The 23177-nt window shown below is 44.5% G+C and overlaps 2 protein-coding genes and 2 long non-coding RNA genes across 4 annotated transcripts; 3 read left to right on the plus strand and 1 right to left on the minus strand.

The window, feature by feature from the left end:
* The first annotated feature begins 1005 nt into the window (after positions 1-1005).
* LOC133214269 (uncharacterized) lies at positions 1006-8646 on the plus strand. The gene is made up of 5 exons (XR_009726067.1): positions 1006-1138; positions 1228-1426; positions 3239-3367; positions 3624-3757; positions 8511-8646. It is a non-coding gene; the product is annotated as an uncharacterized LOC133214269 (long non-coding RNA).
* LOC133214268 (cytochrome P450 2K4-like) lies at positions 1137-9040 on the minus strand. Its single transcript, XM_061357055.1, has 9 exons — positions 8552-9040; positions 6032-6194; positions 5694-5843; positions 5256-5416; positions 3892-4065; positions 3211-3352; positions 2474-2661; positions 1793-1934; positions 1137-1405 (listed from the first exon to the last, which is right to left on the minus strand). The coding sequence occupies exons 1-9, from the start codon at positions 8747-8749 to the stop codon at positions 1218-1220; spliced, it is 1506 nt and encodes a 501-aa protein (XP_061213039.1). The 5' UTR covers positions 8750-9040; the 3' UTR covers positions 1137-1217.
* LOC133214271 (uncharacterized) lies at positions 8654-9415 on the plus strand. Its single transcript, XR_009726069.1, has 2 exons — positions 8654-8767; positions 9038-9415. It is a non-coding gene; the product is annotated as an uncharacterized LOC133214271 (long non-coding RNA).
* A 7028-nt stretch (positions 9416-16443) lies between these two features.
* Positions 16444-18524, plus strand: LOC133214275 (cytochrome c oxidase assembly protein COX19). Its single transcript, XM_061357068.1, is given in 4 exon segments — positions 16444-16556; positions 16559-16651; positions 16788-16899; positions 17764-18524. Coding segments are annotated over 4 exon segments (381 nt in total). The 5' UTR covers positions 16444-16468; the 3' UTR covers positions 17852-18524.
* Positions 18525-23177: the final 4653 nt, after the last annotated feature.

Below are 23177 nucleotides of genomic sequence, written 5' to 3' on the forward strand. Positions count from 1 at the left end.
TAGAGCTGAAGACACACAGCAGCATTTTCTAAAGATTTGAAGCTGTATTTTCAGTTAAATGGAAAATACTGTCCTTATTCATCCTAACACCCATGATACATGAGACCGAAGTTTGAATTGGGAGCCTGTGAATGATGGTTCACCCTGCAGTCAGTAGAGAGTGAGCAATTGAGACCTTATGGCAGGTGAATCACTCACTGAAGGAGCCTCTCTCTCTTTCTGTGGATGGTAGAGAGGGTCTAGAGAGTGACTACAGCTCCTAAGGTGCAAAAGGAGAAGAGGGCTGAGACTTTTAGCTTTCTGACAGGAGCGTGGCAAGTGCTGCTGCCCAGCCCCAGGCTGCATCACCTTCACACTGCCTTGGCCTCGTGTCCAGTTTTAGCCATGTTGATTCAGAAACTCTTCACTTTGTTTGGCCAGTCATTGTCTGCCAGTTTAGGGGTCTAAGATGGCCCAGTAAGGGGTCAGACAAGTGCCAGAGCCAGCGTGAAGCCAGGAGAGGTGAGGGAGATGTAGAAATGCCTTTCTCAGCAGATGCAGAAAGCTGCTAGATTGGCCCCGTCATAATAGGCTCTTCAGCATAAAGTGCCTAGTGTGAGTTGGAATGAACCCACTTCCCAAACCACTTAGATGTTTTCTGATAACTGTCCCATGCCTGGCGCTTGGCATCAGCCCATGTTACACCCTTGTGTCTGGGACTCTGTAATAAAGATAAGGCAGGTTGTATCACACAATGGAAACTCAGTCTGAAGCTCAGGTGAACAGCTGTACTAGGGAGATTTCTAGATCCATTTAGTGTCTGTTGTCTCCAGCAGGGTCATCGAAAATCAGCTCTGCTGATTTTCTCAGCCTGAAGCTTAGACTTCAGGCTGAGAAATTCCCCATGGAAGCTCTTAGGGGAGAGTGTCTGATGGGTTACATCTATACAGGAGCCTTGAAGCCATTTCATTCTTTCAGACAGCCCTGAAAACTGCATCTCTGATGTGCTGTTCCAGGAATGAGTCACAGTTTCTGAGAGCAGTACTCAGGGGTGTCTGAAGGATCTGCATTACACAGACACCACAAAAGCTGTTGGAAAGAATGGCATGAATGAAAGAAAAAGAGCAGTGCCCGGTGTGTTTGTTTCCCTAAAGCTCAGGTACAAACAGCTTTTTTCCCTTTAACTACACTTGCTTTCAAGCTTGAAGTGCTCACTACTCGAACTCCATGTTGTTTGGTCATTCATAGGGCACAGCACAAACCAGGTGAGGCATGGGATTCAAGGTAAAGCCAACATCAGCAGTGAGATCCAGGTCTGACTTGTCCACTCCTGGAGGGGGCCGGAAAACAAATTTGCGGAGCAAGCCAGCAAAGAAGAGGAACAGCTCCATTTTGGCCAGTCCTTCTCCAACACAAGCCCTTCGTCCTGAAAACAACCAGGAGAGAAGTAAATGGTCTGTACTGTAACGGTTACCGTTGATGTCCGAGGCCTTTTAAACTGGAGGTACAGTCTATAAGAGCAGGATGCTGAGGTAGGAAATGCCTTCCTTCTCCCTGTATATTGGAAGTGCTGCTGACTTAGTTGCAAGCTTCACTGAAGCCTGTAGGTATGTGAAACTATTCAGTGACTGTGGGTAGGTCAGTGTCTGCTGGATCTCCCAAAGAAGTGGTTACTTGCAGCGAGGGTGGACAGGAAAAATGACCAGAAATCCCTTAGTCTATGTTCTGTGTCCCTGACTTCCATATTTGCCTAGAATTAGGGGGAACCATGCCATTAGCCCAAACCCAGGTGGTACACACACACCCCTCTCACCTATAGAGAATGGAATAAATGCTTCTCTCCTACTGAAGTTCCCATTGGCGTCCAGGAAGTGGGAAGGGTTGAACTGGTCTGGGGTTTTCCAGTGTAACTCATCATTCAGAGCAGAGGTCAGCAGTGGAATAATCTCTGTACCCTGAAAGGGACCAGAGAAACTCACAGTAGCTGTTTGGACCAGATCACTTTCCTAGTCAAGGCTAGCTGGTTGGTTTTTTCCTAATGTGAAGAGACAAATAAGACTAAGCCATGGCAAATAGAACGGGGGAATGCTTCTCTGCCCCACTGTAGCTCTGCCTGCTATCAGTAGATGCTGCTGTCTTTTTGGGCACAAAATAGTCCCTTCTTAGAGTCAGATCTTTAAAGAAAGGGAATGAATGAATGAATGAATGAATGAATGAATGAATGAATGCTGAAGTAGAGGTTCCACATTTGGTCTAAGAAATTCAAACCAGCGTGATTTAATTAAAATCTCTGCTTATTCAGGATTCAAAGACTGCAACAGAGGACAGTCCAGTGCCTGTTTATAATAACTACTCTAGATCCAAGGCAAAGGATCACATCATAGATTGAACCACACATTGTGGCATCTTTAGATTTTTATATTTTGATTCTTAACTGCTTTAAACAAAACTATGAGGAATCTGTGCAGCATAAGCTGCTAGCCTCAAAGCTCACCTTAGGAATCACATAGCCTTGGAAATTCACATCGTTAGGAGTTGATCGTGATACACCCATTGGGACAATATTGGCAAACCTTTGTATTTCATGTATCACTGCATCTGTGTAAGGCATTTTTTTCCGGTCCTCCAACTTAGGCATCTCTCCTGGTTCAATGACGTGGTTCATTTCTTCCTGAATCTTTCCTTGGAGGGAGGAAAGGTTTAAGAAGCTGATAACCCTCTTATCTTGCAACTGAAATTGCCTGCAGTTTGGCCAAGGTGAAGCAATGGAAAATTTTGAGGGGTATTTGGGAAGAGCAGAAGTGTGTAATCAGGGCATGGTGTGGTTCTTTCAGGTTTGTTGTTGAGCCAAAGGAGCTTGGAGTCACTACAGTACATCCCATGCCTGATTCTGATTACACACCTTTGTTACCCCGTAACCTTCAACAGAAACCAGATCAGAATCAGCTCCTGAGGAGACCTTTAGTGACGTAAGCCCATAGCCTGCAGGTGAATAACTATGGGGGATCTTTACTGTTAACTGTAGACTGGCCCTCAGCCTCTCCCACTTGGCTGGGCTGCTTTATTGCAATCCGGCTGAATAAAATTCCTTTGTAAAGTCAACGGTTGTTATCTCTCTCAGGATACTCAGAATAATTACTCTGGACAACAACGGATGAGTTCCACTCCCTTCCACAACCAAAGCCTTAAGCATGCATTAGTATATTGTACAAGAGGACTCCTCAGGCTTACTCTGAATTTCTGGGTATTTCATCATCAGAAGAAGACCCCAGCGCACAGTTGTAGAAGTAGTCTCAGTCCCAGCAGCAAAGAGGTCCAGGGTTGAAAACATCAAGTTTCCATTGCTGAACATAGTTTGGGCTTTCTTTGACTCCTTCAAAACATACAGGTAATGGCCATAAGTTCTACAGCAAGTGATACCGATATATGACTGTGTTGCCACCATTTTGGCTGCAATTTGGCTTTTGGTGACTTTATATGCTCTGGGAAACTATATGTCTAGTGGTGGAAATGCCTTTCTCAGCAGAAGGGCCTATGCTGTGTAGAATTCATCTGGTCCCAAGTGTATGTGCAATCCCCAGGTTAGGGGAGGTTAGTTGGAATTTAGCTACTGCAATGAAGTTAATCACTTATTATTCTTACAGGAAGGTTTAGGATGATCTCCTCCTTATGTGTGCTGAGTGGTAACTTATTTCACTTACGTGGGACATCTTGACAACTAGATCCCTGTAACCAGCAGTTTCAGTGGAGCTATGGAGCGAGCACAGCACAGCTCAATGTGAGTATGAGCTTTGATATGTTCTGCTTATCGCACTTCTGTTTCCACTCACTCTCAGTCCCACACAGAGGGTCAGTCCTAATAAGAAGTCAGAGCTAAGAGAACAGAAAGACTCAGACTTAGCTTTAAAGTACCTGTTGTTGCTTCATCAGAAAGGCATCAACAAAGCCTGTTAAGTTATTTTCATTAAACTCTTCCTTGTGTGCCTGGAATTGCTTCTGGAGGAAAGCATTCAGTTCACTGATATTTTTCAGCACAGTCCTGGAAGCTCCAGAGAGAAATCCAAGGGATGGGTAGAAATTATATAACTGTGGAGCAAGAAAAGTCTTACTGTTAATCAGCATTTTGAACATACACTGCTGTCTCCAATCACACTGCTGGTCCCTTGTCCCATGCCCTGACATTTCAGGCCATAATTCCCCTGCATTCTCTAGTACAGTCCAAACAGATATGAACTTCTGCAGAAATAGAGTGTTCTCTCTTATATCTCTGCATGAGTCCCCAACATGACTTTTGGGAGAATCATCAGCTTGACCTTTGAGGGCTTCCAGCTGTTTATGTGTTGAGATACAGGGTTTTAGATGTGAAAGATGAGAATGTGAGCATTGTACTTATTTCATGAAAAGACTTCAGGTGTGTCACATCCTGTGGCAGCAGAAGGGACTTGAACTGACCACCTCCACAGACAACCAATATTGCTGTGTCAACATGGTGCTTTCCAAGCCAATTGACTTAGGCACAGCACCAAGCTAACCCAACTATGCTGTTCCTAGGGGCACAGACATACGTGCTACTAGGAAAAAGGAGGGGTCTCACCCCATCAACCCATGAGAGGTGTGCACAAGAAGTCCACTAGCTGCCTTGCCAGACAACTGAACAAACACTAGCCATTAGCTGTTAGCTGGGATGGTCTCTGCACACAGTGTTTAACTCTGACCTGTGTTTGCATGGTGGTTTTGGGGCTTTGCTAGTCTGGTGTTACAGCCAGCCACAAACCTCACTGTGCCTAAGAAAGACAGCTCCACCGGTGTTCAAAGCTGAAGCTTTGTGTCAGGAGGGAACAGGCTTATATCAGCTGGTAGTTTGCTGAGATTGAGTTTCAGTGGCCAAAATAAAAGAAAAAGAAGTTTGTCAAATCTGGTTCTAGGAGAGGCCGAGACAGTTACCAAAGGTGTGTGTAATACAAGGAGACAGATTTGAGATGACATTTCAGGATCCGTCTAATATGAGAGACGTATTGTGCTTCTGCTCTTCAAAGAGGTTAAAATAGTTCCTTTGTGAAGATTTTAGGGTTTTTTTCTTTTACTAATAAGATTCACACAGGGGCCTGGGAATTTGTATGTTGTGGAAATAGAACCACAGATGTGTTCTGTACAGGCTGGCTGGCTGATAATGTTCTTGTTCTGAAGAAGCAAGCTGTGGGAGGCCAGAAGGACAAACATAGGCAGCCAGATATCCCCCAAAAACTAAAGGCTAAAACATAAAATCAAGCTCTTACCAGCACCATAGGGGAGCCCAACAGCTTAGTATTTTCATTCATCAGCTTCAGCAAAGTCAGAAATACAGGATCATCATATTCAAACCTCTCTCCAAACAATATAGAGCAGATGACATTGGACACAGCACTGTTGAGTACCATTTTTGTGTCAAACGGTTTCCCTGTATTTGAAGCAATGAAAACAAATGACAGTATGATTATGACTATTTTAGTCTGGTTTCCTAAGGAAATGTAGTCCAAAAAATACCCTCATTCACCACCCAGAATGCATAGCAGAGAACTCAGTTTCAAGGTTTTAAGGCTTCAGTTTAATAACCTACTTCAGCACACGCTGAACTTTAACCATGAGATAGCATTTACTTAGAGTTAAACTTTCATTAATCTTTATTGTTCTGCTAGACATTTTTTCTGTCTCTGGATGTAAGTCTTGACACTCACCATGATAGGATTCAAAATATTTGATAAGGGAATTTACTTCCTCCAGGATTCGTATCTCAATGGTTCTCTTTCCCATTCCGAAATCTCGCAGTGTGGACAAGGTGAATCTTCTCATAGTTTTCCATAGCTCTCCATGGCTGAACGCTATGCCTAAAATAAAGGTGGAACATCCTTCTGTTACCTGTGGTTAATTAACGTTGTTAAGGCCTTCTTACACATTGGTACCAAAGCTGCTAGACACACTGTTACATAGACAAAAAGCAAACTGTAAGAGCTTGATAATCCCTGCCTGCGAGAATACAATGAACTTAGACCCAACCAAGCAAAAGGTCACTTACCATTTCCTTGTGTCATTTTCCTAAATATGGGTATTTCTGCCCTCTCTCCAAATTCTTCAGCATGATTTAAAAGGGCATCCTTGATGGTTTCATAGCCAGCCAGTACCACAGCTTTCCTGTGTCCAAAATGCACAGTGAAGACATTGCCGTATATCTTGGAGAGCTGTCAAGGTGAATAAACGTGTTCGTTCTAAACCAAATCTGGACCCAAAAGCTAGCAGTAGCCACCCTAGGTGTTTTCGAGCCCCAAAGGAGCCTCCTGGCCATGCCTGAAGTCTCCAGGTGCTGCTACAGTGCAACTAATGAGCAACAGCTATCAATTGCCAGCATCTTTGCTTGCACCTTGTTTGCACAACAAGGTGTCTGCTATCACTGCTTCTATCGGAGAAGGCAATAAAATGCCATTGCATTCCTGTGGTGTTCTGCAGTAACAGGCCAGCATAGTGATACTACCATTTGGAGGCTGGTTGGAAACTGCTGTAGCAGGCAGCTGAGGCAGGCCTGTTTACTTTAATGCTGGTGACCTGAGGCAAGCGGGTGTGCATACATCTTTGAGGCCGAAGCCACAAACACTACAAAAACAAAGCTAGACAATAAGTCTTTCTTTCAGGATAGCACTTGTCTCTAATTATGTCAAGGTGGGTAGTGTTGCAGTCATCGCAAAATTATTTGCTGGCCACCAGAAACTCGAATCCAACTAGGAAGCAGATTCTTGTAGATAATATCAGAGGAGCTCTAGGCTTTTATAGCAAATTAAATCTGAATCATCTGTTACACAGAAGGGTGGCTTTGACAATCTAATCATTCACTCTGTATTTTAGACTTGGTTTAAACACACTGCAAGCCATCCGCTCCAAATGTCTTCTTGTTTCCGATGCGCCTGAGTTAGCATTTGCTATGTATTAGATACATTCTGAAAATTGAATTTCAGATTAGAAGCAGCTCCTGTTATTACACCAGACAAATTGAATTTGTTTTCATCAAATGGTGGTTTGACGGCTTGCGAGATAACATTAAAACTGGTTCTTTCATCCCCGGCAGCTCACAGAGTGTGTGGCAGAGCCAGGGGCAGAGAACTGCAGCCGATTCCTAGCCTTCCTGTGGTCATTTCTTTGCATTAGTACTGTACTCTTGGCATCAACCTTGTTTATTTTTAGCAACACCAAGTATTGGATGTGGCAGGTCTGAAAGCCTATAAAAACCACTTGGCAGATTATAGGAAATCAGTCTGGTGCCTTCGCATTACATTTGTATTATTAAATACCCCAGTACCACCAAAAAATAGTTGTTCTTCCATACCAGCACCCTCAAATATACCCATGATCAGGTGGGAGCTCAGGACCAGAAGCCCGTCACTGGGCTCTTCACAATCCTCTGCACTGTAAATCAAGGCAGGTGAGCACTGCATGACTGCCACAGGAATTGTGTACTTTTGCACCCTAGGGTACCCTTTAGTCTATGACAGCCTGGAAGATTTCAGTGTCTACACTCCCCCCTCATTGTGGCTCTTCAGGTGGCTGAGAGACTTTACTGGGGACTGGGTTTCCCCCATCATAGTTTCTAAGCACACATGTAGGGTAGGTGACAGGTCACTCATGGTACCTCAACTGTTTCTACAGCAACCGGCAGAAATCTGAATTCACATTGACTTGTCCCCACCACCCTAACGGAGCACAGCAGACACTTTCTGAAACAAATATTGCACCTGGGTTCATAATATTTAAGTCTTTTTTTTTCCTCTTTTAGTAATAAAAGTATCCATGGAGCTGCATAAGAGAAAGCTATTTGTTACCTAGAGATATAAAAGCCACGCATCAAGTCTTAACTAATGCTGGGCAGTGTGTGTGTGCAGGGGAAGGGTTGGGGAGGCAGAGTTGAGCTTTGCCTTGAAGGGATATAATTAGCTTTGCAAATAAATGCGCATATGATCCCATTTCCCTGGAAGTGTTCAAGGCCAGATTAGATGGGGCCTTGAGCAATCTGGTTGACTGAAAGGTGTCCCTGCCTGTGGCAGTGTGTTGGAGCTAGATGATCTTTAAGGTTCCTTCCAACCCGACCCATTCTGTGATTCTATGATTTCCTCTGCTATGGGGATGGTACCCTTCCTTCCTTTCTCCTTTTCTTCCTTCCTACCTACCTTCAGTGGGAAAGGTTGTATCTGCAGCGAGATATCTCTCCAGGCCAAATAGGTTGTATCTGTCAGCAGACTGGTCCAACCTGAGTCGTCTCCCTACAGACTCTGGGGGGCTCAAAATATCAACAATATGGATCTGATTGCAAGGGTTGGGGTCTACACTCATGTGTATAAAGGAAGGAATATGTGCATTATATTAATATAAATAAATACATGTGTGTGCTATATACCTCTAAAGGTAGTCACTCTGCCAGCCTGGCTATACACCAAATATATAATTTCTGCCCTCTGCACAATGCAAACACAATCACATCTCCATTTCCACAGTTGTATTTCTCATTCCAGGAACTACACGTTTTCCTTCTGCCTGCTCACTCAGACCCTACCTCTGTCAGCGACTGGAACGGCTTTTTCAGGTCCACCACATTCAGGTTTCCAATCAGAGGAAGAGGACGTGGCCCAGGAGGCAAGCTGCAAACAGACTTCTTCAAGCTGGTAACAAAGTAAAGGAGAGCAACCAGACCTGCTGCCAGAAAGAGCAACAAGCTAGAGCCCACGTACTGCAGCAAACTCTGTATGGCCATTTCTAAATCAAAGTGTGGGTATGAGCATCTTGGGGTCCCTTTATAGCATCATCTGAACACACCTTCTGGGGAAGTGGCTTTGCATGGAGAAAAGGAGCCTAAGGTCTTGTTTAATTCCATTTAGGCCAGATGTATTTTATTTTTCTGCCAAAGAAAGCACCCTGTTTTATTCTGAAACATGGATTATCTTAATCTGGAGCTCTTATTTCATTTACAACACTGGGACAAGGTGTTTGTTTTCCACTGAAAATCCGTGTTGTGGACATGTTGTGGTATATGTGATTTCAGGCATAGAATTCAGGGACCATGCTGGATTGCTGTCAGGGTGCCAGGTCACAGGACTCAGCTGGACCACTGGTGATGTAAGCTTCCTTGGTGATTCCTTCTCAAGAATGCCTTGTCTTTTCCAAAATACTGGGTGCCAAACCTCCGTGCATTATGCAGGCTATTGCCCTTGGACATGCTCAGGATTTCTTTGGATGTGCCTCAGGCTTTTTGTCACCTTCCTTTGCATCCTCTTTCTGCTATTGCGTTGTCTGTGTCTGATGGACTGATGTATCTGGTGGACAGTTGGTTTACTATTTTCAGAAAGCTTATTTATGACTGTACTTGCTGTTGCTATATGCTGTACCTTGTGATACTGAAATCTATATTGACTCTTGTTTATATACGGGTCCTGTTATAACATCTTTGTTTAATGTTGACTTCCTTCCTTGGGAAGGAAGCAGGACATGGGAGGGAAAGCCCCCAGTAATACATGGCCCAAGGGACAGCTGGCAAGGAAGACCTCAGAGAAGACAAGGCTGGCCAAGGAGGAGTTGAGATGATGGTGACATGAACATGTGCTAGTTCAGACTGCAGATGGGAGTAAGTCTACTTACAGGTGACAACTCTGATTCTCTTTGTTTTCCTGCCACCCCAATAAAATCACCTCTTTGAGCAACACAGTATTTACTCCTGATGCTGTATTGATCTTTGTCCCCAAAATCCTCAGCCAGCAATCCCAAAATGACCCTGAAAACACTTCAGCCTCTCTTTCACAGTTTCCAGAGGACTGTGTGCCTGGATGTCCATCAGTGTCTCCAAGTCTGGTGATGACTCTTTCCTGACTGTCCTGCCTGTTTACAAGCAGAGGCATGCAATCCTGGAGGAGAAGCCCTGTCCTGTCCAGGCAATCTTTCTGCCTAGACTGGGAAAGAGATCCTGGATCTTTGTAACCTGGGAGGAGCCAGGGTCAGGCTCTGCAGGTGCCCAGGCAGAGGATGGAGGACAGTGACTGCCTGGGCAGCAGTTGCAGAGCTATTGCCAGGAGGAGCACACAGCAACATCCCTGGCACTGCAGGTGAGCTGAGTCATGCACCATGCCAGGGCATGGTCCTGCAAGAGCCTGCATGCCTGGGCAACAGCTCCCCAAGGGCCTTTTGCATCTTTGGGGTATGACAACATAGCAGAAATGATGATGAACAGGAGGCCACAGTTTTAAATGGTGTCTCTGGGGGGGAAGAAGCCAATGTGATGCTCTAGCACATATTCTCAAGTGGGGATATTTTGCCCCCCAGTTGTAGATTCTGTCAGATTATTGGGCCGTGCTGCTGTTCTACCCTTCAGAAATCTTTAGTTTTAATAAATACTTTTCCTAGAATCCTGCAAGGCTCCCAGGCACAGGCTCCACTGATGGAAAAATGATGATTATTTATTAATAAAAGTACATTAGCCGAAGGCAAGGGGAATTAATAATCTCTAACTAGATTGACATGAAAAAGGTGCCTGCACATCTGCCTGTTCTCCAAGGCTTGTTATCAGGAGTGGAGCTTTTCCCAGGGGAATTGTCCTGTGCAGAAAAGAACTAGGCAGGGTGGACAGAGAAAGGAGGGCAATGGATGGTCATGCCCATATCATAATTTGCTGCACAGCTATGGAGTCCTGGTCTGCACCCTCTTGTCCCAGACAGTTCTAAGAATATCCTGTTGTGTCAGACTCTTGTCTGAGCAAATGGTGTGTCCACTGAGACTCTTGAGACTTTACAGTAAGAGTGATGAAACACCCTTCATGGGCCCAGCTGAATGCTAATGGAGAAAATGTTGCTCCCCACTCCCAAAGACAAAAGTCTTTGTCTTTCTACCAGCCCAAACCAGAACTGATATCATCTTCAGGTAAGTGACTTTGTGGGCATAGCTCAGGGAAATAGTTCAGTTCCTCCTAGAAAATGAGCCTGTATATTAAACAGCCACAGAGCCGTCTAACTTCTGTGTGCTCATCTGGAGAAGGATATATTATCTTCTACTGGGACACAGGTTAATAATGTTACAGTAACAGTAGGATAATGCTGAGAAAGAGCTGTTATAAGGCCATAATTCAGTCAATGAGTTCTGATAACATAATAAACCAGGAGAGTGAACACCAAGTGCTTGTGTGCCTTGCAAGGCTCTGCTACTGATTTACAACCTCAGGAGATGCCTATCAGCCCATGCATTGTTATCAGGGATATATAAAGCATGAGCACACCCTATTAAACATTAACATTTTTAAAGACTCAGATGCGTTAAAACTCAAGCTGCTCCTTGCTAATGGATTTTGCTCGCCTTGAAAAATGCCAATGCAAAAAGGAATCAAAAGCTTTCTGACTTTGACCTCTTTCACTTTTTCATATTTATGGCATTGTTTTATTGGATTACACCTGCTTCTTCCCATCCTGGAGATAGGTATTTCTACAGGATCACTACAGTGATCACTATCTCAAGTGTTTGCTATGCTCATTTCGATACAAATAACTTGCACTGGATTGCCTTTCATTTGTCTGTCAAATCAGTGTGTGGTGCACATCTACTGTGAGATGAAAGACTCCAAAAATATACTTTAAAAATAATCATTATTTCACTGCAAAATTCCAACGAAAGATTCTTTGGGGTTTTTTTTTCCATATTCTGAGCTGAAAGATTGTATGTGATGGGCCTGGTCACTGGGAGAAGAAAATGTAATATCTGTGCACAGGACTAGTGCATTGTCTCTGCAGAGCCTAGTGACAGTATTTCCCTCTCCTGTTAAGCATTTGCCCCTTTTAGCCACAAACCATTCTCAAGAACTTTGTTGCTTTTAAAAGCCTTGTTCTTGACTGAATAGATGTCATTCCTTCATGAGTCTCACTCGGTGATACATGGAGATCCTGGGATTCGGTGCTGGTGATGTACTTTATAATATGCATATCTATAAAAATACTCTTCCAGGCCCCATGCTTCAGCCAACAAGCCAAGGCAGCCTGACCTGGGAAGTTAGTACTAAGGAGGTAAGGTTATAAAGAATTTATGTTCAAACTATGGCTGAACAAATCAAATGCCTTTACATAGCTCCAAGGATTTTCTTGAGTCTCTAGCTTCAGTCTGTCTCAACACAGTGTTGCAGAAATCATATTAATCCAAGGGCGATTTGGGACATACCATGAAGGATGGTTAGTTGGTATGTATCAGTAGAGCCAGGGTCCCCGCATCTTACGTTTGGACTCCCTGTCTTGATGCAGATAGAGATGTGGGTTTAGATATACCAGAACTGCAACCCACAACGTAAGAAAGAAGTTTGCTTTGGCTTTCAGCGCAGTGTTACTATTTCTACCACATTCCCCTCTAACCTGATGAGGTTTTGGCTCAGTCTTAACAGAAAATGAGCTATCATTCTGTACATCTTTGTAGAGCGCATAATGTATTAGGGCTCTGACCTTACTGGCATGAAACTATGATTTCCCTGTAAGTGCAAAACATTAATTTTTCATTAATCATCCACAGCAGAAATCCCCATTCCCCAGACTATTCTGGCAATATTCTGCATTTTTGCTTGTCTAGGAACCTGAACTAAAAGGGAGAAAAATGGTTTACAACAGCCTGTGGCAGTGATGTAGCAAGAGGCCTTATGTAAGAGCTGGCGGCATGCTTGCTGTGCGAGGGTGAGGCGTAGGAATGAGTGATCCTGGAAGGATGTTTCTCTGAGGTGTGTTCTGTGCCTGGGCTGGGAACAGCAGTCTCAAGGGCACAAATTCCAGTGTCTGAATGTGCTTGGTCTTGTTCAACTGATTAATTTCTTACAGCTATCCCAAGTCAAGCTACAAAATCCCCGTGTACTTTACTCAAAGCCTTTCGTGGCTTGTCTATAAATTAGTTTCAAATTAACTACCTGATAATTTGAATCTGTGGGCTCTTAAGAGATGCGCCATGAGAGAGAGAAAGTAATGAAAGTCCTGGAGTTTACCTTCCCTATATAAAAGAATAAAGGTTCTGCCCTGATGTATTATTCACTTTGGTGCTTCCAAAAGTAATGCTAAGTGTGTAAAGACTCCTTCTGAAGGTATATTTGTCTAACTGATGGGTAAGCACAGTCAGTTTTCAGTGTGATCTGACAACATTGCAAAAGGGCAAACACTTTTTCAGTGTTACTGTAATCCATAATTAATGACTCCTTACTCCATAATTAATGACTAACAGTTCTGATTCAAGCAAAGGATTTTTGTTCTTTACTTTAACTATCCAGCTGTGCAACTTGAAAGGGGAAGATCCCAGGTTTTCCCTAGTCTGGGGAGCCTTCTAATGTTTGGAAAGGGCTCAGGACTTCAGACTGTGACTACTGTAAAACACTGCGTGCTTTACAGATTATCTGATCTCTCTTGTACAATGGGCACCTTTTTACTGAAGCAGCTATTTCAGATTTCCCTGGTGCTGTGAAAGTCTCTCACTTCTTTGAAAGATAATATGTGAAGAGCATTTAATTCTCTGTTTGTGGCTCTGCTCTTTGTGGCACTGTTTTTACTGAATTCTTTTGGAACTGGTTGGTTTAAGCCACAAATGAGGTTTTTTTCCTTTGCACTGATTATCTAATAGGGGTTCATTTGATCTCCTTGGGAAAAATACATACTAAGCTGCTAAAGCACATCTATTAGAGTCTAAGACAAACTGTACCTTTACAGGAAACTCTAGAAGATACAACCGACATTTGCAGTAAAAACATTAAGTAAGCATAACCAAACACCTGCTACTATACCTGACCTGAATTTGGGTAACTACAAAGTTTAAGACTCCAAAGAAAGACACGGAGTTTATTATAAGTAATTAAAGCATTTGAATATAATATAATACAGGAAGTTGATATAGCCTTTGCATAAAATCAGAGTCCTTTAGGATGGAAAAAAACCTTAAGATCGAGTCCAACCATTAACCCAGCCCTGCCAGGTCCACCGCTAAACCATGTCCATAAGTACATCTACACATCTTTTAAAACCCTCCAGAGATGGTGACCCCACCACTTCCCTGGGCACCCTGTTCCAGTGCTTGACAAACCGTCTGATGAAATTTTCCCTAATATCCAACCTAAACTTCTGCTTGCCCAACTTGAAGCTATTTCCTCTTGTCCTATACTTTCACATAGTTGTAGAAAGTGATAAGGTCTCCCCTCAGCCTCCTTTCCTCCAGGCTAAACACCACCAGTTTCCTCAGCCATTCCTCATCAGACTTGTGCTCCAGGCCCTTCACCAGCTTCACTGTCCTCCTCAGGACATGCTCCAGTATGTCAGTTTCTCTCTTGTAGTGAGGGGCCAAAAACTGAACATGAGTTGAGGTGCAGCCTCACCAGTGCCCAGTGCAGGTGGACAATCACTGCCCTAGTCCTGCTGGCCACGCTATTTCTGATACATGCCAGGATGTCAATGGTCTTCTTGTCCACCAGCACACTGCCGGCTTATGTTCAGCTGATGTTGACCAACATCCCCAGGACCTTTTCTACTGAGCAGCTTCCAGGCATGCTTGTCCAAGCCTGTAGCATTACATGGGGTTGTTGTGACCCAAGTGCAGGACCCAGCACTGAGCCTTGGTGAACCTCATTCAGTTGGCCTTGGCCCATATCCATCCTCTCCAGATCCCTCTGCAGAGCCTTCCTAGCCTCCAGCAGATCAACACTTCTGCCCGACTTGGTGTCATCTGTGAGCTCACTGAGGGTGCACTTGATCCCCTTGCCCAGATCATTGGTTAAGATATTAAACAGAAGTAGAAAGGATTGTTGTAGTCTGCTTGGGAATAATTCCACTGTGGGATCCCTGAATATCTTTTCCCTTTGATTTCTTCATTCATCACACAGGGAATCGGCAAGTCAACCCCTATGCCAGGAGCTAAGGAACATAATTTGGTCAGTTTGCTAAAATCAAGTGCCTTAACACTTCACTTAAACTTGTCCAGATGAAACAAAGCTGCTTCTCTGCTGCCCAGTCTTCTAAGATCTGAGAGGCAGTTTGCTGCATGTGTTTCTGAAAGAGGAGTATCTCCCATTTACTGTTAAGTGTTATAATGAAGTCAAGTGGAAAAGTGCTATTTACCGTATAATAAAAAACATCTATTGTTCACAGCCCTGAAAACATAATAATAAATAAAACCTTATATTTCAGGCTGTGTAAACCAGTTGCTTGTGTAACAGAACCTGGTGTAATTTTCCATTTACAATACTGTAATAAGAAAGCAATCAAAGCATAAAAAAATGCACTTGAAATGGGCCTGCAGGTAATATTTCCATAATGGTTGTCCTTAACAATTGCAGCCTTCTACTTGTCTCAATAATTTAATTAAGAGAAAATCAACTTACAACACCAATTGCAGCCATGGGCAAAGAAGAAAAAAAGACTAGCAGCATCATCCACAGTTAGCACTCGTGTGGGTTAAATTGATGCTATTTCTCATCCTCCTTTCGGGATGGCTACAACAGAGGCTCTGCAGAGAGCGTGCTGCAAACCTGCAGGCAAAAGGGGTGTTTTTCTTGGTCTCTGTCCTGAGGTTTGGAAATTCACTGCTTCCCCAGCATCTGTCAATGACCTCTTGTCTTGCTGCGTGATGGGAAGCCGTCTGCTCGCCCATTGCTTGTAGGAGGCATAAAATAACTCTGTGCTGTCCATCAGGTCTGTGCTAGGATGTTAACCCATGTGGATTAATGAGGGATGAGCAATCACATCCACTGGAGTTCAGGTCAGTGCAGCGGGATGGGGATGGCTCTTCCAAACTCCTGTGGGAGTTCTAAGGAAAGTTGCTGCTGCCTCCTGGGGGTGCCTCAGTCATGTGCTGATTCCCAGGGCTGTCAGATCACACCTCCAGCCAGAGCTGGGTCCTCAAACGTGTGTTTTTAAGTCTAGACCCAGTGCTCAGCAGTTGTGGGTGAGGAACTTGTGGTGGAGGGACCTTGACCACACACTTCTGGGTGGAAACGGGAACAGCTTTGTCAGGGCTGGATCCTGTATAAACTGCGCTGCTGACCGCGGGCTCGCTTTCTCCCTTCATCTCCAGATGAAGAGACACAAGAGGACAAGCCGTGTTCCCTGCCCCTCAGCAGGCTGGCTTCCCACAGCCACGGCTCTCACCCCTCCCATTCAGAGAGTTCTGAGGTGACTGAGGAACGCAACAAGGTTTTGATGAGGACAAACCGGTTTATTCATTATCAGCAGCAGCTGATGTACGCGGGAGCTGCGGCAGCGCAGCGGGAACGCCACCGACCAGAGCCCCCATCCCGAAGGACCGACCCCAGCGGCCGAGCCCATCCTGACGGGCAGCGGCGGCGTCTCCATGGTGACCGCGCAGCAGTGACATCACTCCTATCGTGTTGCCGTGGCGACACCCCCCCTCCCCAGAGCGAGGCGCTCCGGTTGCCATAGCAACGCCCACGCCGTTTCCATAGCGGCGCGGCGGTGGTCATGTGCTCCGCTCGATGCGCTCGGCGCTCTGGCGCCGCTCGGTGTTCGGTTGCACCCGGTGGGGAGCGAGTGACGGGAGGGACCTGGTCCCGGCCCGTTCCCCCTCGCCGCCGCCATGTCCACCGCTATGAATTTCAGCAGCAAAAGCTTCAAGCCGCGGCCGCCGGACAAGGGCGCCTTCCCGCTGGATCATTTCGGTGCGGTAACGGGGGCCTGGCCTCCCTGCGGCCTAGCGCCCGGCCTCTTCCCTGCAGCGCCGCGGGTGGGGGGGCCCGTGGTACCGGTTCCGCCGCCCGAGCCCGGAGGTAATGCGGCCCTCGCTGTCTCTTCTAGGGGAGTGCAGCGCCTTCAAGGAGCGGTTCATGGAGTGCCTCCGCGACAGCGGCTACGAGAGCGGTGCCTGCCGACAGCGCGCCATGGCCTACCTGGAGTGCCGTATGGAGAGGTACAAGCGGAGAGGGGATGGAAACCCATCGATGAGGGAGGAGTTTTGTGGCCTTACAAGAAACAAGTGCCCTTGGTGGCTTTAGCTTGGTTTTGATGTGTTGTAGCTGTCCGGTGGGCTAATGGAACAACTGCAAGACAACTGCACAGCCAGCTTTCTCAGTGTGAAGCTTTTATATTATTATTACTTTCCTAGCTGTATTTGTAAGTGAAAAATTTAACTTGCTCCTCAGGTAAAGTGAAAAAAAATTTTGCCTTTCAAGGGATGTTTCTGCCCTTGCATTGCTTTGCAGAGCTTCCTGCACGGTGCTGAGTCAGGAAGCCCATTGGGAAATGCACAGAGGGCATTATTAAATGCACTTAAATACAAGGACTTGCATACACTGCATGGCTTGGTGATGAGGAGGGCTGCAAATCAAAACCTGTTTGAAAATCACTACAGCAAAGTAGAGCGGCATCATGAGTGCTGTTCTAAGCCACATCCACTTCAGAATCTAGGAAATGCCACAAATTCAGGTAGAGTTTTAGGAACATCTTAATGAAGTCTGTAATTATCTTTAAGTCTCTTAATTAGAGATAACCAAGAGCCAGGTCAGTTTCTGAGGAAACTCTTATTCGGTATCGAAAATCAGGAAACAACACAATTAATTGGAAAAAGAAGTATCCTTGAATGTTGCTAACCCAAAACCTGAAGTTTCTAAGGCTTTGCCAAGCAGCAGTCACTCTGTATAGATATCTTGGATTTCTTTAAATAATACTAAATGAAATAGAAAATGAATAATACTGAATTAAATAGAAAATGATGCTCTTCCCTGGGTTATAGACTCTGTTATGCGAAATGTGGTTTTCTTGTTTTTTACCATAGGCAACTTATGGCTAATGAACCACTGGAAAAACTGGGATTTAAAGACCTGATAGATGAGAAATCAGAAGAAAAACATGAAAAGTTATGATGAAGATGGACAGCTTTACTCCTCGTGTATGGAAGGCATAACTCTTAACGTAGTACATATTGTACGTTCTGTTCATATTGCAATAGGAAGCGTTTCCTGAAGGAACCTTTTTCAGGGTCTAATTTTCCTCAAATAAGATTATTTTTTAAAAATATGAGCAAAAGTACTGCCTTTGTCTGCTTTCTTCAGGTATTTTTTCTCCCTTTTACTTTCTCTAGCCTACTTTTAAAGATCCATAAGAACCTGGAGAACACAGCTATTGCCTGAAGTGTTCTCCATGTCTCTAAGAATGGTGAACTCTTTAAAAAGACAAAACAAACCCCTTTATTGTGTAGATGTCGAACTACAGATTAATCTTACATGGACATTACTAATGTGCTCACAGCAGTTACTTTTCAGGTGGAAATAAAACTGTTGTGCTTGCGAATTGCTTTTTATTATATACTGCTATTTATCACCACCTTTGGGGTGATTCCATCTCACCCTGCTATAGTGTTCTTGGGTACTGGGGTGAGGGGTTTTCTTTCAGTCTCTTAACCTTTATTGTTGTTTGGAGACTATTTCTAGTTCCAGACACCATTCTGCTTTTATTTGCCAAGCCAGCAGTAACTAACTTCACCTGACTTCATTTAGCTGAAATCTTTCATGATGAATATATTTGTTTCTTTGAGTACAGCTGCCTTATGTGGGTTTCTTTTAATATCTTTATGGTGACTTCAGTGTGGAGACAGGAGTTGTATTTATTTATCTCAGTAACCGGTATTTATTTGTGTCTCTCTCCCATGTAAATGGGATTGGATAATTTTATTCCTTTAGAAGTAAATGTTTTATGTCAAAACCCAGGGTAGATCAAGACTTAGCTATCTAAGAAATACAGCATTTCTTTCCAGAACAGGTAGCTGCATCCATACATAGAGCAGGTAATGCAGTGGGCCATACAGTAGGTGAGCAAGCAGGTCAGAGAATGTCTTTAAGATCTCTAATATTAATACTGAGCCAAATCAAGCCAAAACAATATGGCTTTTAGCCCCCTAGGAATATGTTTCAAGCAGACAATAAATTTGTAATTTCTCTGGATGTATTTTGCACTATTGCCTGCCCTGTTCCTCCTGCTTGCAGGTTTTAATTCCTCTCTTTTTTTTTAACCCAGTGTATCATTTCTGTCTCTCTGTATCTGGCTCTCAAGTAACACACTTCGGGGTCAGGGCCTGTAGGCAGCAATACACACACTGTTTGCCAAGGCAGTTCTCCCACGTTTTCTCCTTTATTTGGTGTCCCCTGTTTGATGTATCTCACCTTTCCTGCTGACTGCTAGTACTGCTTTTGCTGCTTTCCACTGTGCATCTGTTCACACAGAGATCCAGGAAAGGGTAAAAGAACATTTTCTGCTGTACATATTGATGGCCAGAGCTGGAATTTAAATTGTTGTTGGGGTCTAATCTAATTGAACACTCTGCACATAGTTCGGAGCAGGTTCCTGTTTGAAAAGATTGTTCATGTCCAGCTGCCTATTTTTATTCTGCTTCATTCGACTATTTAAATTATATCCTTTGGTGAGATTAGTACACTTACAGAAAAGAAAGCAGAGATTTTATTGACGAAACAGATATTAAAAGACATTATATTAAACCACTGAACAAGAGTTTTCTTTCAGTGATACCAAGTAAGAATTAAAATAATCTTCAGCATCTCAGAAGAAAGAAATCAAATTTCATGCTTCTGTGCTCCCTGAATATTACAAGGTGAAGTGAATCCTGATAGGTATGAAAGAACCACCACCAGTGGTGGTGGAGTAGTCTGGGCTGTTGTCAGTAGTAGTTTCATCTTTTGGATACTGCTCTGCACCGTGAATTGGCCAAACAGCTACTGCATGAATTGAGTGTTTTTTCTGGGACAATTGATACTAACTCTGATCTCCAGGTTATTGGAAAGTAAAAGGGGTGAAGTTTGTCTTGAGTGATTGAATTTTGACTGTTAAGCTGGAGCGATGGCTGCCATTAAACGAAATGTCTTGGACCACACACTGAAGGAGGGACCACTGGGAACCAAGACCCAGATTTTGGACCTGCTGCAGGAGGGATGCTGGGGGAAAAAACAGTTTTAAAAAAACTTCATGGCCTGCTCAAGTGAAAAGTGCTTTGTCCTACTTGTAGGCTTGGAGTCCCTCTGTAGTGTTACAGTGACATAGCCAGGGGGACCCTGTGTAGCCCAGACTGACTGTGCTGCTGAGCCACCAAAGTGGCCAGAGCACGCTTCATCCTTCACAAATAACAGAATTAGTAACTGGGAACACTGAGGTGACAGTTTTGTACCTTTCGCCAACCCAAAGAGAACATCCTCATCCCATCCAGATCCATGGGCATATTGTGTCCTGCCTCTCAGGACTGTCTGTCAGGCTCACAGCTGTCACCTTTATGCCAGGACAATGGGTAGTTGAAAGCTCAGGGAACTGGCAGAGGCACACATTTCCTGGCTGTAGGGAGTTAGCTTGAGAACAGGATATGTTTAGTGGAGCTGTAAGGTGAGCTCAGAGCTGGTGAGGGCCACCGGCTGACCTCAGTTGAGATCTAATGCAGCAGAAGTGGTGGAAAACAAGTCTTTAATCAGTGAAGAAACTGGGGTCAAACAGTTTTCCCAGCTTGCTATATGGGACAAATCCGTGCCACACCAGAGTCATGTGGGAGAAGAAAAGTCCCAGAACGTGCTTCAATTTATTCCTGCCAACATACATATTGTTAATAAAAGCCTTTCCATTTAAGCCCTATTTATTTTGGGTTTGCTTGTGGTAGCCAGTTTTGTGCTCCTTTAAAATGGCAGCAGTGTATAAGCCAAAGGAAAGCTGTAAGTCCATAGTTACTTTTCCTGTTCCTGTATTAAGGAGGAGCCCCTCCAGCAGCCTGCCTCCAATTTGAGAAAATCTGTATTCTGAAAAGGCTGAGCCGAGGCATCTGCACTGCAGGGGAGGCCGTTTGTCAGTGACATAGATTTCTTCATGGAGCTATTTGGTGCTGATGGGCCTCTCTGCTGTGTGTGACACCAGGAGCAAGGTAAGTCCCACAGACCTCCATCAGTCCTTGCGTGAGAAGCCTGCCTGTGTGCTGCCTGCACTACTGCTGCCACCAAGCACCACCTGCTGACAGACTCTGGGAGTTGAAGATGTGCAAAGAGTTGAAAAATAAGGTTCAGATGGGAGTGATGTATGAAGCGCCAGCTTGGATGTAATTGTGCAGGTGTGGAAGGGATAGCCCAAAGCAGGAGGAAGTGTTGACTGTTGTAGTAAAGATCTATGTAAGCTGTTAACACAGTAATAGAAATCTATAAGTGAGGGGGTTACAATTTTCCTGCAGCTTTTCTCCAGCAAAAACCTTGTTCACACCAACTCTGGGTATCCTGCTGCTTGGCATCCTGTCCCAGGGAATCCCCAGAGGGTTCCAGGTCAGCAGAGCTTTGCATGTTTGGCATTTAGGAGTGCCTTGCCCACACACTAGCCCTTTCTTTGCTCAGATTAGAATCCATTCAACCACAAAGAGCTTAACTTTGATCACTGCAGTTATTTACAGAGAGAACATTGCTGCGAGCTAACCGTCATTATGTCTTCCTGGGAGACCTTGAGCTATGGGTGTCTCTGCAAACAACTGCAGTGACCTGCAGAACAAGGAAGAAAGGGTTTAATAAACATTTCCGAAGCTCTGGGTGTTCTTTTGTAGAAAAGCTTATGCAAAGAGAGCCTCCTGTGCTTGCTGGAAGTGGGCCATGGTCCAAAGTCCTTTGTAGAAGCACAATGGGCTTGTGCCTCCATGCTAAGGAAGGATTGTTGCTGCATCTGCCACCAGGAAGGGGGATACCTGGTGTAGCAGAAAGGATTCATTTCTCTGCACCCATAAAGTGAATGTTTGAGGTTGTGCAGTTACAGGCAGGACCAGCTGACATTCACTCTTGGTCCCCTTACAGAGCATTCTTCCCAGTTTGTTCTGCTTGCTTCCAGGCCATGGAAGCCCTTGCAGCTGGGCATGATGTTGGGTGAGTAGTCACCCACTTTGCTTCCTTTGCAGATGACAGATTTGCTGGCCTCTGGTGAGTAACTGCCCTTTGTGGTAGCAATCAAAACAGCTTTTACTTACTGTTGCTTTTGTAGGTTAGGCTTAACCAGCTCAGTGGAAAGGAGCTAGGGTCAGTTAGAGCACCTCCTGGATTCCACCCTGCTGTTGTCCTGCTCCAAGCAGGCTTGGAGAGCAGTGGGAGGCAGTGACACTTCCACCAAGCTGCTGGAGCTAAACCTGGGACATATGAGGCTGTGAGAGCAGGAGCAGCCTGCTCCCTGTATAGAAAGCATCTATAGCGTCACTTGTTGCTGTAGGATCTAAAAGTGCCTTTAGTGTTCTGGTTCCACTGGAGAGCAGTATGTTTCTACATTTCTTACCCGTGATTCTTGGGAAGGGAATGATGCTTCTGCTAATATGCAAGAGTGCAGTCATTTCTAGTAATGTACCCAGTGACCCCAGAGGACTTTATGTACTTTTAGGCCTGGAGGAGATCACTTGTGGAAGAGACCCTTCTGCTAAATTCAGAATGTTGCATATTGTATCAGATTTCCCTCAAAAATCAAAGCTTTAACTCAGATTAATTAAAAAGGACATTTGGAAGGGCACATGCAAGAGTCCATTTCCCCATCCAGGATATTTCAATGGAAATTGGATGTCTGATTAATCTTATTCTGGTTCTCTTTTTTTCTCTTAATGATTCTGTGACTAGCTGACAATGTTGCGTTTCCATCAGGATGCAGCAGATTTTCTAGCTTACAGATTCCAAGACAAAATGCCTTCCTTCTGGAAGGAAGGTGCCATATGGCTTCAAATGCATAATTGATCACTGCTCAAAATAGGAGCTTCATAGAAAGTCATCTAGAAGTCTTAATGCATGTGTGCAGAGGATGATAAACCTTGACACATTTTTTGTTTCCTAGGACTGGTGATGATACAGGGACAGGGTTTTATGGCTCTTCCTAGAGATTCTGACATTTGTGCTCTCTAGCACTGAACAGTCTGCTTCACCATTGGATTGCTTATTCCCACTATTCCAGGGGATCTTGGGACTTGCATTAGCAGGTGCATTGATCTTATGCTTGCTGATTCCTGCTGGGCTTGGCTGAATGAAAAACACCCCAGACAAGCCTGGCATTCACCATATAGCCCAACAAAGGCTACAGTTATTTCTCTGAGTGTAAAGCAGTTCAGGTGCATTGAACCAGGTGGGCTGAATCCAGCCCTTACTGTCTGATGCTTCTCAACCTCTGGTGGGAGGTGAAGCTGTGTCTTTCCCAGCTCCC

Source organism: Neopsephotus bourkii, unplaced genomic scaffold (genome assembly GCF_033783945.1).
Source record: "Neopsephotus bourkii isolate Nb327-2 ecotype Australia unplaced genomic scaffold, CSIRO-AGI_Nbou_v1 NB_882, whole genome shotgun sequence".
NCBI classification, from domain to species: domain Eukaryota; kingdom Metazoa; phylum Chordata; class Aves; order Psittaciformes; family Psittacidae; genus Neopsephotus; species Neopsephotus bourkii.

Coding starts and splice junctions, on each gene's coding strand:
- LOC133214268 (XM_061357055.1), bottom strand. CDS start 8,749: ATGGCCATACAGAGTTTGCTGCAGTACGTGGGCTCTAGCTTGTTGCTC. Junction 5,417..5,693: donor ATATTTTGAATCCTATCATG/GTGAGTGTCAAG, acceptor CTTCAAATACAG/GGAAACCGTTTGACACAAAA. Junction 1,406..1,792: donor ATTTATTCCATTCTCTATAG/GTGAGAGGGGTG, acceptor GGTTGTTTTCAG/GACGAAGGGCTTGTGTTGGA.